At 53.1% G+C, this 14358-nt stretch overlaps 8 protein-coding genes across 8 annotated transcripts; 5 read left to right on the forward strand and 3 right to left on the reverse strand.

Annotated features, from left to right (window-relative positions):
• Nucleotides 1–284: 284 nt before the first annotated feature.
• On the forward strand, nt 285–901 carry VTN49DRAFT_6534 (uncharacterized protein; the record flags this gene model as incomplete). Its single annotated transcript, XM_069414704.1, has 2 exons — nt 285–558; nt 618–901. 2 exons carry the CDS (start codon nt 285–287, stop codon nt 899–901), a joined length of 558 nt encoding a protein of 185 aa, XP_069265923.1.
• Nucleotides 902–1074: 173 nt separating this feature from the next.
• On the reverse strand, nt 1075–2948 carry VTN49DRAFT_6535 (uncharacterized protein; the record flags this gene model as incomplete). Its single annotated transcript, XM_069414705.1, has 4 exons — nt 1075–1889; nt 1941–2380; nt 2431–2848; nt 2900–2948. The coding sequence occupies 4 exons, from the start codon at nt 2946–2948 to the stop codon at nt 1075–1077; spliced, it is 1722 nt and encodes a 573-aa protein (XP_069265924.1).
• Nucleotides 2949–3310: 362 nt separating this feature from the next.
• On the forward strand, nt 3311–3808 carry VTN49DRAFT_6536 (uncharacterized protein; the record flags this gene model as incomplete). The annotated part of the gene is made up of 3 exons (XM_069414706.1): nt 3311–3512; nt 3566–3625; nt 3687–3808. 3 exons carry the CDS (start codon nt 3311–3313, stop codon nt 3806–3808), a joined length of 384 nt encoding a protein of 127 aa, XP_069265925.1.
• A 318-nt stretch (nt 3809–4126) lies between these two features.
• VTN49DRAFT_6537 (uncharacterized protein) lies at nt 4127–5078 on the reverse strand (the record flags this gene model as incomplete). The annotated part of the gene is made up of 3 exons (XM_069414707.1): nt 4127–4309; nt 4563–4694; nt 4875–5078. 3 exons carry the CDS (start codon nt 5076–5078, stop codon nt 4127–4129), a joined length of 519 nt encoding a protein of 172 aa, XP_069265926.1.
• Nucleotides 5079–5638: 560 nt separating this feature from the next.
• Nucleotides 5639–6004, forward strand: VTN49DRAFT_6538 (uncharacterized protein; the record flags this gene model as incomplete). The annotated part of the gene is made up of 1 exon (XM_069414708.1): nt 5639–6004. The coding sequence occupies one exon, from the start codon at nt 5639–5641 to the stop codon at nt 6002–6004; it is 366 nt and encodes a 121-aa protein (XP_069265927.1).
• Nucleotides 6005–6219: 215 nt separating this feature from the next.
• VTN49DRAFT_6539 (uncharacterized protein) lies at nt 6220–6522 on the reverse strand (the record flags this gene model as incomplete). Its single annotated transcript, XM_069414709.1, has 2 exons — nt 6220–6384; nt 6472–6522. The coding sequence occupies 2 exons, from the start codon at nt 6520–6522 to the stop codon at nt 6220–6222; spliced, it is 216 nt and encodes a 71-aa protein (XP_069265928.1).
• Nucleotides 6523–9713: 3191 nt separating this feature from the next.
• On the forward strand, nt 9714–11995 carry VTN49DRAFT_6540 (uncharacterized protein; the record flags this gene model as incomplete). The annotated part of the gene is made up of 4 exons (XM_069414711.1): nt 9714–10138; nt 10201–10460; nt 10522–11838; nt 11901–11995. 4 exons carry the CDS (start codon nt 9714–9716, stop codon nt 11993–11995), a joined length of 2097 nt encoding a protein of 698 aa, XP_069265929.1.
• A 167-nt stretch (nt 11996–12162) lies between these two features.
• VTN49DRAFT_6541 (uncharacterized protein) lies at nt 12163–14309 on the forward strand (the record flags this gene model as incomplete). The annotated part of the gene is made up of 2 exons (XM_069414712.1): nt 12163–12366; nt 13917–14309. 2 exons carry the CDS (start codon nt 12163–12165, stop codon nt 14307–14309), a joined length of 597 nt encoding a protein of 198 aa, XP_069265930.1.
• Between the last annotated feature and the right edge of the window lie 49 nt (nt 14310–14358).

The raw sequence follows: 14358 nt of genomic DNA on the forward strand, positions 1-14358 counted from the left end.
ATCTAACCCAATCGAACAGGATTTCTGCCCCAACTCACCGCCATCCGCATTATCAACCCTATCCAAGGTTCTCGCCATCTCCCCACGCTTCCACGCCTGAAGCCCAACAATCGCCCGATCAATTCTGCATTTATCACGCCCAGATCCCGATCGGAAGCCCGGGAGATTTGTATTCCAATATTATCGCGCGTTAATCCCTCAGATCCCAAGACGAATTCGACATCAACTCAATAGTTCCTACTTCAAACAATTCGCCACTTTGATCAAATCAAACAACAGGAGCAATGCCGGCTGTGCGAAGTCGACACGCACCGGGAACTACCGCCCAAACTACGACCGTCACCGATTCCCCCACTGATGCCACCACTCCTTCGGCACAATCGACGCGTCTACCATTCCCCTCAGGAACGACCCTCCGCCTGCGTGGCGAAGAAGCACCTGAGGCCTCCCGTGAGGAGGAGCGGCAGCAACAAGAGTCTACACGTCCGGCTCGACCGCGAGTCCGCTGGGATGAAAGCGTCGTGAATAATGAAGGGTTGGGGAGGAAGTCTTCAAAGGGTAATTATTTTACCTCTCTTTGTCTCCTTTATACTAATGTAGCTGACGGAGGTATGTAGTGTGCTGCATTTACCATAAACCTCATAATCCCGGCGAGAGTAGCTCCGAGGAAGACTCTTCGTCGTCATCGGATAGTGATTCTGACTCGGATGGTGATTCGTCGGACTCGGGGTACGATGCGGCGGCGGATGCGCGACGGAGGTTGCGACGAGCGCGTCATGGACATGATCATGATAGCCATGATCATCATCGTCGGCCGAAGAGAAGGCCGAGTCCGAATGCATATGAGAGAATGCCAAAGTATAATGTCAACAAGGCGACGATTAAGACGGAGCAGTCATAAAGGGGTGGATAACACCTAAACAAGTTACGAACAGTTGCTACTACCTTGGGAGAAGACGGCTACGTGATAATAATTGTCGTATTATTCTTTACTCCAGGGTATTCAGCAACATCAGACGCCCAAACGCCATGACCTCAACTCCCACCGCACAATTCAACAAAAAGGAAGATGAATTACACCATCATACTCCGTCGTCGTGACCCCGCGCGTTGGCTGCGCTTCGTTCCCATGATTTCCGCCGCGGCCGCATCGATTGACTCGGGCAATGAGTCTTGCCCGCTATCCGGGTTCGATGAATGTCGACGCGATTGTCGACTGGCGCCCGTCTTTTGCGTGGTGGTCTTGGTCGACACGGCGGTATCCCCCGCCGATTCGTCGGATGCATCGTCTCTGACCGCGGACAGCGTCTTCCGCTTTCGATTGGTGATCACGCTGTTGGGCAATTCTGGCAAACCCTCGAAACTGGATTGTTCTTCGCCCACTGCTGTATCTGTTGTCGTGGATGGAGCTGTGGAGTTCTCCTTTGAACTCGATGATGATGATGATGATCTCTTATTAGACTTGGGTTTAGACACGTCATTGTTATTATTAATGTCAATTTGAGAAGTTCGTCGGAATTTGTCCGGGAGAACCGCGTCCACCAATTCATCCGTAGGCCGTCGCATCTTGTCGCGCAGGTTGGGCTCCGCGTAGCTGATGGCCGGCCGCGATCGTCTGGCTGGCCGGCCCGCGGGACCTAGTAGAGGCTGATCTGTGTTGTTTTCTTGTTCCGCTTGAGTCGACTTGTCGGCCAAAACCACGTCCGCGGTCTTTGGCGCGCTGTGCTGTTCAGTCGGGGTTATGGCGATTTCCTTCTTGCTCGGTCGCGCTGTAAGCTTCGGGGCGTCTTTGACCACATCTTCATTTTCTAGACCCTTTGTAAGCTTCTTTGGCTCGTCAGTGTCTTTACTGTTAAGTCTCTTTCTCGGAGATGGCATGTTTGTCGTTTCTATAATTATGTTAGTAGTCCTGCTTCATAGGGGAAAGGAATGCAACTGACTTGGCTCGAGAGCTTTCCGCTTCGGCTGTGGCTTCTTGGGCTGTTTCACAGGACTTGAATCGCGGAGTAAACTCGTAGATGCGCGGGAGAATTGAAAGTCGTCATCAGTGATGGCCGACCCCGAGCCAAAGACGTCGTCGTCTGCGTTGAATTTCCTCTTCGACCCCGACTTCACGGTCGCTTTGGTATTCGTCGGTAAGTCTCGAACTGTCCTCCTCGGACTGAGAACAGCCGGCTGCGCTGGGGAATCTACTGCGGAGCGCGAAAGGGAAGGGGAATCCTGGTCGCCAACAGCGGCCTCTGCCTGCGGTGAAGCCGGACTAGCAGGCTCTGATTCAGGAGATGAACTCCTATCGACGTCTAGATGGGCGACCGGGGGCGACCCAATAGATGGTGACTCAGCGTCCGCTGCTTCCCTAGCATCTTCAATCTCTTGGGGCCTGGAACCGGTGTCAGCAGTGATATGGAGTAGAGATGCGGATTGCCTTACTCTAGTGTGCGTCTCGGAAAGTATTTATCCTCCATAATGGCTGGTAGTCGACCATCCTCCTCTCCTTGAAGAGACATGCGCTGTACCGGAGCCGACAGCTGTGGCAATCCCCTGACCTCGGGCTTCCGCGCGTTCCTCCCAAAGAACCGATCCGGCATCGAACCCATGTCATCGACCAGGGTACTCAGCTCTTCCAATTTTGATGCCACTTTTTCCTTGTATGAATTAAATTCCCTCCGGAAATCGCGTGCAGCATCCGCCCGTTCCATATCCTGGGTGAGCGCAATGACCTGTTCCCGCAGCGCGGCATTTTCTTGTAGGAGATGAGACACCTCTGCTTCCAACGTTTGTATCCGAAGCGATTGAATGGAGTTCGCCCGGGCAATCTCGCGGTTCTGCCTCACAAATCGTCGTTTGACTGGAGTTGCTGTCAGCTGGAGTCGCCCTGCCGCAGGATGGAGCAACGTACGAGCCTCGACAGACTCTGCTGGCGCTGGCAAATCGTTCAACCGCGCCATGTCGACAACACTCCGTCACCAGGCGTACGGCGTGAATATGCGTCTGTAGCAGTGGTCGGTCGCCCAGTCGATGGAAATTACTGGCGTGGAGCGCATTGATGAGTTACTCGCACAAAAGATGACGAAGTTTTGTGATGGATACGAGTGCTCGAATTGTTTGGTGCATTTGTTGATGTTTGTCCAGATTGGGACTAGCTCCGAGTCGCGTGACTCCCCCACTGTCCCCGACGCACACGAAACCAACGGCGACGACGTGATTTATTCAAATCAGTCATTTTGATCGAAGAGTCGCTTTTTTTTTTTTTTACACTGAATTATTGGACGTTCGATTCTTTACAGTCGATTTTCGGTGTATTCTCACAATGTCACGACCTACCAATGCGCACCTTCGACAACCCAGTGCCTCCATCTCGTCGCAGCAAGCCAACGTGCTTGCAATGCGGATTCAAGCAAAGAAGACCGAGCTGGAACATCTCCGGCAGCTACGGGATTTGAGCGCCGCACTCGCTGGGCAGATGGAAGCTCTGGAAGAAAAATTACGCACATTGAAGGACGGCACCGAAGGTACGCTGCATGAGTCTCGTCTCGCCCAAAATTCCCGACACTGACTCAACCAGCCATCGCATGCGTCCTTGCAAATTGGAATAATGTGCTCCAGGCCATCAATATGGCAACCGGTACGTTGTGCTTGAGATCCCGAAGCATCCTGCATGTCCGCTCACCAGACATCATGCGTAGCCAAAGCGAGTCACCTATCAGCGCCCGAGGAGGGGCGTCCGTCCTCCGACGGTCCGCCGTCCCTCCCGACAACACTTGTTCGAATACCTGCCAACCCTTCGGCGACCTCGACCGACGCGTAAGCCTGGGTAGCTCCATTAGTTCTTTCGGTTGGACATGTCCTGCATGCTCGCCGTGCATGTCCCGACCGATTGTGCCAATGGCCGAATCTCGATGCCATCGTGCTGGAGCAACGACCCTCTGATTGCGACCACGATAGTCCGGCCTCTGATCCGTACAAATCTTTGTCGCAAAGTGGCTCCAGACCGAGACTGACGTGGTGGCGGAAATGATCGAATACGTAGCGAGGGCATGAAAATATTTGCTCTCCAACCCGACAATGGGGACTGTCGTTGCTCCCAGACAAAGCTCGAGGAGGGCCCGGAATTGAGCTCCGTTCTTTATTCCGAACGGATCTCATCATCAGGCGCATTCCAGCCAGGGCCTGGTCGACCTGTCAGTCCGCTGACCTGTGACCAGGGACCCCATGTCAACCGTTTTCCTCGCCGTGCCGCAGTTGGGCGCATATGGAACACGCTAATGACCGCGCGAACCTGTCGACCTGCATAGCCGCTTTCCCTGATCTGGCGTTAAAGTTTTTTTGATGCTGAAATTTTTTCCTGGTCCTTGACTCGTTTAGCTCGCTGATCCATTTGCGCCGATGGATTGACGGTTGATCAGTGGCAAGAATGTTATTGCACGCTTTTTTTCCACGTGCCGTACTACAGTATCCCTTGCTGTATGGTCTCGGATCTACAAGAAAAAAAAAACCCAGAAATTGAAGCATCCATTGTGATTCTGTCTCTGTAGTCTTCCTGGTGCTCCTGTCCAGCGTACCTTGGTAGCTCTCCTCGCCTGAGGCCATCTCCCGGGCATGATGGCATCAGCATCCCTGAAGCGTTTAGCTCTGGCGACTCGCTCAGGCCCTCCTGGGTCCTTCCCCCATGAATTCCCCTCCTCCTCCAAAGACTATTTTCAGCCAATCACCAGCCGCTCTCCTACCACCAATCAGAAGAACGGGACCAACGATCCACTCCGGCGCACTGACGTGGTTCCCACAAGGTTCCTTCCTTCCCTGCACAAAACAAAAATTTCCTTTTTCTCACACGCACCCGAGCCACGATGGAAATGCATGCAGGAGGTACGTACCCACCAGTCAGCGCGCCTTTTAGCACGGGCCAGACCCACGGTCTCCCTGGGCCCACTACGGCACACCCCATGGCCCCAGGCCCTCCACTCGTCCCAAAGCGGAATGGTGCCAAACTGACGCTCTGCAGATATTCGTACCCTAAACTCGATGAAGAATATGGCACGAGACGGCCGCTCGTTGGGCCATGGCCCGCTAACCCCCATTGGGTCTAGGGAATTTTGGGGCAGCGAAGCACAGACCAATCATCGACCCTCCAGCGGCCACCGGCTCCAGAAACTACCGACACATCATTCACTGATCCATTCACGAACAGCGATCCCCAGCCGTCGCCCAATCCGCGTGAACTCTCCTCCTTGCAGGGTTCGATAAAAGACCTCGTGCCCCCCCCCCCCCCCGGGGAGCAGAGTGCATGTTTACACTCCTCTTCAATAAAATGTCCTCTCACTCTTGAAGAAAATATATTGCTATCTTCTCCCATGCCATCCACCTGCACATAACTCGCCATCTACTTTTTTGCCTCCCTCCCCCCCAAGCCTGGGGTGTGTGCTCTGCCTGTCGTCAATGCTGCAGTGATGAGGTGATTTTACGTGATCGAGCCGGATCGACTTATACTTCTACGCTTCTTCTCCTCTCTCTCTCCAGCGTCCTTCGATCCGTGACGCCGATTTTTTCTTACTTTTGCTGTTTGCAACATTATCAAATGATCCATCGTTCCACGCGCTCTCTCTTGTCCGACACTTGGTCTTCTTCATCCTCCAACACAATGGCTGCCGCCTGGTCCCCAGACTTCTGCTTGGTCTGTGACCAGCAGACCTTTGGCGAGGCCTACTGCTCGCAGGCCTGCCGCCTTGCCGAGCTCGACCAGTTCTCGCTGGACGCCGCCTCCAACTACTCCGCGGCTTCCTCTCGACGCTCTTCCACAAACACCGTCTCCGATGACTATGCACCTTCCTTCTCGTCTCGGTCGTCGGCCTTGACGACATCCTCGTCCCACTCGTCGCTCTCCTCCCTCCGCAGTAGCGGCACCCAACCATCCTCGCAGTCCAACTCCATCCAACATGAGCTGCGAGACTACACCAGCTGCTTCGATCGAGTCCGCGATTGGAAGCGGCGCATTGCCAGCCAATAAATCATACCTTCCCTCATCGCGGCGATTCCGCGACTCCCGCAGTTGCCTTTTTCTTTCTTCAACATTTTTGGGGCCGTGGCCCGACGGCTGACGAAAATCACCTCTATCTCGACGCCGAGTCGTCCTGCTGCATTGGCAGCCATGCAGCCACATCCCATTTAAGTCATTGGCATGGTTGCTGAGCCGATTTATCCTTATCTCCTTGTTTTCTACTGTTACGATGATGCATGGCGTTGTGTGAATTTTTCTTCTACTGTATGAGACCCCTCAGCAACCCGGTGTTGGATGGTCATTGTATTTTTCTGGTCATTGGGAAAAGTTGTGCCTACGGTGTTTGGTATGGCCTGTCTATTGGGATTAGGGAATAGGGTACAATGGGACTATGGTATGACCGGGAACACATGATTCCAGCTTCTTGCCTTCCACCGTAGCATGTAGCTGTGACTCGAATGACTTGAGTCATCGACCATCGTAAGATCTTTGTCGTTGGGCATCTCAGCTCGGGGAGCTGGACCCATCCTCCGGCATCCGCAAATTCAAGAGTGGAGCGCTAGTCCCAGGCTGACAATGGTGCGAAGCATCATCACGTGGTTGGCTTGAGTGGTCAACTGGCCAGGAGTCTCGACTCTGGAGCGCTGCCTGCGTCATCGATGATTCAACCCTAACCTGGACGAGGCTGGCCAAAAAAAAATTTTTTCATTCTTCGTGTCATTCGATTCTACAAGCCCATCAATTTCGAACAATTAATCAAGCAAGATATTATTATTATTAGGTTATTAGATATCGGGACTAATCAGGCAATCTGTTGATTATCAATTCGACAAATTCCGGGGAGCTCTAGATCGCCACTCCGAGACTATCCGCTGTGATATCCGTTGTGATATCCGCTGCGATATCCGCCGCGATTGCATGAAAGCAAAGAGAACTCCCTACTCATATCGACTCATTTGGGAAAGACATCAAATCCAAAAACCCGTCGGGATCCTGTAGTGTGAGGCCACCGATATGAGCACATTTCCGATTTCCACGTACATGTGGAGCGACAATTGGTGTTTCACCATGTTCCTGCGTCAACTGGTGTCGTCGTGGTGGTCACTTGCGATTCCAATGCCCAAACCCCCATCAGAAACCTTTTCCTTGAGCAGAAGCTGTCAGATGGTATTGAACAGTGGTCGGATGGCGGCGTGATGACGTGTTGACAGCTCAGTGATTCGTTCCGATGGATATGTATGACATTGGTGGTTCATTGTTTGATCTCATTCCATTTTGGTATCGAATCACTTTACGCCGACTTAGTACTTCCGGTTGGTCGATGGGTGTTCTCGATGCATGCAGCATTCGTTTCAAGATTTGCCTCACGCCCTTACTGACAAAAAGGTGGACTGATGAAGTCAAATGGGGCCGAGCATGCCCGCGCATTCGAGGCTCAACATACTGTATTGTCCAGTGGGTTCCCGGCGTGGGATGCAATTTGCGCACTTGAGGATACCGTGCTACTGCGGCTGGTCCTCAGCCGTCCGCTACCAGACTATGGTTCTTTGATGGGTCGCGAGCCACGGGTGGGACGTCATTGCCATTCTCAATTCTCGCCTGACTCCCAAACTATGTTGGGAACAAGCTCAAGAGTAGAGCCATATTTCCTTGAAAGAAGAAAATCCTAATTTTCTTGAAGAGGGGTTCTCCAGAGGGGCAGGAGGGTCGCTACATTCATGGTCAGTTTGTGGGAGGTTGCCACTGACGATCATTGCTCGCTTGGTGGCGAGTAATCTCGTCATTCGGACAAACGGGCTTGGTATGTTCTTTGTATAGGAGGAGCATTTTGTGCAATCTGGTCCAGCATTCCAGGCTGAAGAATCAAGTCTGGATTGCTGTGGGCTAGTGAGATACTGATCCGCATGCTCTGCCAGGTAGGTATGTACAATCCTCCAGTCTCTGGGTTGGTTGGAAAGAGCAGAGGATTCCTGCAGGCTTGCCGGGTCTCTAGCTCTACGGTTCTCGCTCCCAAATCCATGGATGATGCCGACCCTCCGCGGATCCCTACCGCACGAGTCGAGCTCCAGTTGGCTGTACCTCTACGAACGGCCAGGGGACATCTTCCTCACAATAGCACCCGAGAGGTTACCCGTACATACCGAATCTTATTGCTTTGCCATATGTCCCGTAGGCTCTACAGTGCCCATTGTTCGCAATGGTGGAGCGAGAGACCTCATTAGTAGGTCCTGATTTGTCGCAGAGGCTTCCATAGTGCCGTCTTTTATCGGCGCAGGTGCTGTGCTCAATACTTCTCGCTATTATCAGACGACTTACGGAGTAGTTAACATTGGATTGGATAAACAGCTTCGGCACGCAGAGGGAAAACGGCGATTTTCAGCCCCCTGTCCAGTGCGAGTCGGTGACTCATTTCTGGCTTTATGCTGTCGTCATTCTTCAATGATCTGTGCGGAGTACAAGCCCAGCCAGGGACCCTCACTACGGAGTGCCTTTGATCAGTTCTTGATCAATGAATGGATAAAAACTCAATTCGGTCAATTAACTACCGATGTATCATGGTTTAACTAATCTTGCCAAATCGAGATTACTGGCCTTCCATTCAACAGCGCCCGGAACGCTCACTAATTGGCAGATTCCCAGGACCGGTTGTTAGCTAGTCGATGACCACCAGCCATCAGAACTCTCTATTGGCTTTGACTCTGCGCATCTCCAGGATCCCCCAGACGGGATGACTCAAATTGGTCGGCTGATCGGCCGATCGGGTTGATCTCGCGAACCTCCAGGAACAAAAGGACGAAAAAAGGGCAAAGACGAGAGTTAACTACCCCTTGAGGCTCAGCAAGGAGCAGCTCCACCATCGAAGCCAATTAGTTAGGCCAAAGATTATTTTGCCTCGCCCTCCTCGAGCTCTTTCGTACTCTGCGGCTTCCTTGAAGGTCTGAATCTGATTCTGCTCGTTATCGGAGCAGAGTCTTCCAGGTGAGAAAAATTGCTGATCCGAAGATCCGGAGAAGAGAATCCCAACTCTTCATGTGAAATCATCACTACCGTCCTCTTAGGTTATTTGTCCAAAGATCTGATTGGTGTGGATCGGGTTCCCGCAAGCCACCAGATCTGCCGTCATAATTTTGCTGCTTCCTCCTCGGTGCTACGCAATAGCGCGTCCCGAATCGGGCGATGAGTTGAGCTAGCATTGCAACCCTCAAAGCCACTCGGAGCCGGCTGGAGGGCCGTGTGAACGTGTCGGCCACTCTGACTTGCCCTCGTTTTTTCTTGCCCGGTGTGTTGGATTAGATAATCCAGTCTCTCGGTGACTCGGCGCTTGGTCGCGCATCAGCTTCAAAAGTCCCTAACTTTTTGTGCACGCTCTCCTCGGTTGCTCCAACACCGAGGACGGAGGCTGGAAGGAAAAAAAAAAAATCTTTACTGTAATTCTTACCAATCGTTACTGGAAAATTTCTGTTGTTGTACGTATTTGGGATGGTTTTCTCTTCGCTCGGTTTGGCTCCATAGTCCCTCAAGATCGTTGTCGTTGCACCTTCGTCATCACTCTCCTCGGTGTTAGTTCCGGGGGGAATTGTACAACGCCAACCATTCCATTGACGCTTTTTCGTTGACGGCATACGTAAATACCCCGGCAAGCAGCTCGCCCCGTCGACAATGACTGAAGTCCCTTTTTAAAAACACGTCTCGGCTGACGGTTAATCCCAACCCCAGAATGGCCTCACGAAACATCCGATTCGTACGGCCGCTGCTGTATACCTCCGCCGCCGTCGCCGCCGGCGCCGGCGTGCTCTATATCACGTATCGTCCGCGCAATATCCCCGGCTCGGAGCCCGCCGTCGTCCCGCCGCCCGGATATAAGTCGGGGAAATTGGTTCCGCCCGACTTTCCGCGTATCAAGAGCCGCGAGGAGCAGATTGCCGATCTGAAACGGAGTAAGGAGGAGGAGTATGATTTGCTGGTTATTGGCGGTGGCGCGACAGGGTCAGGTATCGCGCTGGACGCGGCCACGCGCGGCCTGAAAGTCGCAGTGGTGGAACGGGATGATTTCAGCGCCGGAACGAGCAGCAAGAGCACCAAGCTCGTGCATGGGGGGGTGCGGTACCTCGAAAAGGCCGTGTGGGAGCTAGACTACAACCAGTACGTGGCAGTTGACAAGGAAATGGGATTGGGGCGTAGCAGGGATTTGACAGGAATTGCAGGTACAAGTTGGTCAAGGAGGCCCTGCGAGAGCGCAAGTACTTTTTGGACACTGCGCCGCATCTCTCGATGTGGCTGCCGATCATGGTGCCGGTGCAGAAATGGTGGCAGGCCCCCTACTTCTGGCTTGGGTGCAAGTTTTATGACTTTTTGGCCGGCTCTGAAGGCATCGAGAGCTCGTACTTTTTGACGCGGAGTAAGGCGTTGGACGCGTTCCCGATGCTGCGAAAGGACGAAATTGTCGGCGCATTGGTATACTATGGTATGTTCTACCCTACCTGGTTACCTAGACAAGCAATTGATGGTTGACAAAAAAAAAAAAGATGGCGCACACAACGACTCCCGCATGAACGTGTCGTTGGCCATGACTGCCGCCCTGTACGGCGCCACCGTAGTCAACCACATGGAAGTCACGGGCCTCACCAAGGACGCCAATGGAAAGCTCAATGGCGCGCGGGTTAAAGACGTCATCAGGGAAAAGAACGGCCAGCCTGTGGAGGAGTTTACGATCCGAGCAAAGGGAATCATCAATGCTACGGGCCCCTTTACCGACTCCATCCGCAAGATGGATGATCCCAACGTCAAGGAGATTGTCGCCCCGAGCTCGGGTGTACACGTCGTCTTGCCTGGATACTACAGTCCTTCCAACATGGGTCTGATCGACCCGTCGACCTCGGACGGCCGTGTGATCTTCTTCCTGCCATGGCAGAACAACACCATCGCAGGCACCACGGACCGAGCGACAGAGATCACGAGACACCCCCACCCCAATGAGGAGGATATCAACTGGATTTTGTCCGAGATCAGTGGCTATCTGGCGCCGGACATCAACGTGCGCCGGAGCGACGTTTTGGCCGCCTGGGCAGGAATCCGACCGCTGGTCAAGGATCCCAAGGCCAAGAACACGGAGTCGCTGGTGCGCAACCATCTGATCACGGTGTCGCCATCGGGCCTGCTCACCTGCGCCGGTGGCAAATGGACGACGTACCGGCAGATGGCCGAGGAGGCCGTGGACGAGGCCATCCGCACGTTCCAGCTTCAGCCGCGACGGGTGGAGAACGTCCCGGACATCAGCGGCACGGGCTTACATCCGGACAACTACGACCTGGACGGCAGCTGCCGCACGCATCAGGTGCGGCTGATTGGCGCTCACGGCTACTCCAAGACGCTGTTTATCAATCTCATCCAGCACTACGGATTGGAGACGGATGTGGCGAAGCATCTGACGGGATCCTACGGCGACCGTGCCTGGCAGGTTGCGGCCTTGTCGTCGCCGACGGACGTCCGGTTCCCGGCTCGCGGCAAGCGGCTGTCGCCTCTGTACCCGTTCATTGACGGCGAGGTGCGGTATGCCGTGCGACACGAGTACGCGCAGACCGCCGTTGACGTGATTGGGCGGCGGACGCGGCTGTCGTTCCTCAACGCGCAGGCGGCCCTCGAGGCTCTGCCCAAGGTGATTGACCTGATGGCAGAGGAACTCAAGTGGGATGCGAAGCGCAAGGAGCTGGAATGGAAGGAGTCGGTGGAGTACCTTCGGTCGATGGGGTTGGCCGAGCACCTGACGCGGCTGACGCGGAAGGACGTTGAGAGCGGCAAGGTGCTCCGGGAGGATCCTGTTGCACGGGAGATGTTTTCCCGAGGTAAGACCCCCTTTCGCATTCCCCAGGGGATTTAGCCATCTCTGAAGCTGACCGCGTCATAGATGAGCCGGACGATATGTTGTTGGTGGACCGCCACCGACGACGGAACGTCCAACAAGACCCGATGATGACGCCGGAATCGCCTGTGAACAAATAACCTACCAAAAGTGATTGAGGAGTACAGGGACTCCTGTCTTACTGTTGATCCTTGCTTTGGATGTGTTACTATTACTACTTATTCATGTATTTTGTTCTTGCGGTGTACGCTTTTTGCAAGCAAAAAGAAAAGCAGGCATAGAAATAGAGTCGGGGCATGATTGGCCAATGCCGGTCCTTCCTGTTTTGGGCAGCGTGGGCCTGTCAGGGACCAACAAGCACCCTAACGGCGCCAAAAAGTCTCCGGCCGCTGCGGGGATCAGTCAGAGTTATCCCGACCCCAAGTCCATTCTTTGCAACGGCCGAGAAAAACAAGAGACATTACATAAATTCAAACCCAATTACAAGGTGGCGGGAATTCGGGATGCGACGGTAAGCAGGGGGGGGGGGGGGGTTGGGTCTGAATAAAAACTAAAGGAATTGAATCCCGAGGAGAGAAAGAGAGAGAGAGGGCCCGGCCGGTCTGAAATAAAACAAGAAGCCCGAAACCTACCTTGACTGACACTGTCAAACATACTTTAGGTTTAACCTAGAGCGAAAAAAAAAAAAAGGGTACCACTGCGGCCTCTAACGGGAGTATATTCCGTCCCACGCGTCGGTTTTCCATCGTTCCACGCTAGAAAAGTTCGAAACGAAAACCCACAAGGTTGATACGCGGTTGTATACCAGATGGGGGAATGGCTTGGACCGTGGACATGCTTGATTGATGGGACTAAACTATGGTCTATGGGCAATTGGAGGGCGAGGAGAGAAAAGATTGACTTGGCTGACTCCTCCACAATCCACGCAAAGCCGTTCCCACGTTGGCGGCAGTCTTGGACGGTTTGAGTTTAAGCCCTAAAAGGCTCTAAAGCAAGGAAGGTTTAGAAATGGAGGGACCAAGAAGAGGGCCAAGAAGGACCGAACCAACGGCTGGAAATAGAAAGCTGGAGCTATTTTCTCTTTCTGGGCGGCGGGCTCTCTCTCTCTCTCTCTCTCTTTTTGCTTTTTCCTTGGTCCTTTTCTTGACCCCGTCCCGTCTCTTCGCGCTCTCCCTTTCTTGGTATTCTGCATGACCGTTGGAGGGACTGGAGCAATGGGGGTTGGAGAAGGAGTGGATTATTAAGAAACCCACGATGATTATTAACAACCAAAGCGGCTCTTTAGTTAAGTTTAAACAAAATCAATTTAGAAAATGAGGAGAGAAACGGAGATGATTATCGGAAATTGAAGCGGCGAGGAGACACCCAAGTTCCCCCTCTAACGGCGCTTGCGTAGACTCTCTCTCTTATGACAATCTATTCATATGGGAACGATTCCAATCCAATCACCCCTTTGGTGGTTGGCCTATTCTAGGCCGGGGGAAATGAGTCAGTACTGTAGGTCAAGACTTGAACAGTAAAAAAAAAAAACGGTGTGGGCATCTCTTAATCCATAATACATAATCAGGTCGTTGATACAGATAGCAAATCGATCCTTGCGCCGGGTCTCCGTTACACACGTCCGACGTTGAATCAGTTCTGTTGCTTGCATTATTTTATTTTCTCCTCATCTCTCCCTCCTTCCCCTAAATACCAGCCCGATCTACCTTTTCTAATTGGATTATAAACCCCCCTCCAAACCTCCCAGACGAACAGAGGTTACGTTTTGACCCAACTTGAGAATGCTGGATTGGGGTGCTTTGCATGGGCCGAGTTCAGGTTCTTTGCAGCTTTGCGTTTAATAATAATTATCCCTAGCTTCCATTCGATTGCTTTCGGTATTCGGGAAATCCTCGCTCGGGGCCTCTTTTGAGGGCTTTTATTTGGCCGCTGAAATCGTTTCTCGATCGCCATTTTTGTTGGCTATCTGCTACGACGGCCGAGACCTTTTCTCAGGTCGACATCTGATACGGCATCATCCGATCCGATTTTGAAACAATTGTATGAGCTGAGAACCCGGAGACATTAAACCACTCGGCTTTTTGCAGAGATAAAGAGCACGAATCAACGAAAGCATCCATCGAAGAAGAAGAGAAAGAAGAAGAAGAAGAGGAAGAGAGAATGACCCTCCCCCCAAACACCCGCGCCGCGCTCGACCGCGCCCGCAACAGCAGCGACGGCCGCCTGGATGCAGCCACCGCGCAGACCCTCGAGAGCGCCATCCAGGAACTCTGGGCCAAGATCCAGAAACAGCCCGAGGACTACGTGCTGACGCGCGACGAGTTTGCCCTCTTCAACTACTTCCGCGATCGGTTCCGCGGGTCCAGCGTCGCCCAAAAGGCTGTCGAGCGGTACTGGAACAGTCTCTCGGCCTCGTCATCAGGGCCGGATGGCTGCTCATCATCAACAAGATAGGGGAAGAATGAACATATCTCTTGCTTTCATTTGGATCTCGGCATTCGGG

Source organism: Thermomyces lanuginosus, assembly GCF_041956635.1.
Source record: "Thermomyces lanuginosus strain ATCC 200065 unplaced genomic scaffold VTN49scaffold_40, whole genome shotgun sequence".
In the NCBI taxonomy this organism is placed as follows: Eukaryota; Fungi; Ascomycota; class Eurotiomycetes; order Eurotiales; family Trichocomaceae; genus Thermomyces; species Thermomyces lanuginosus.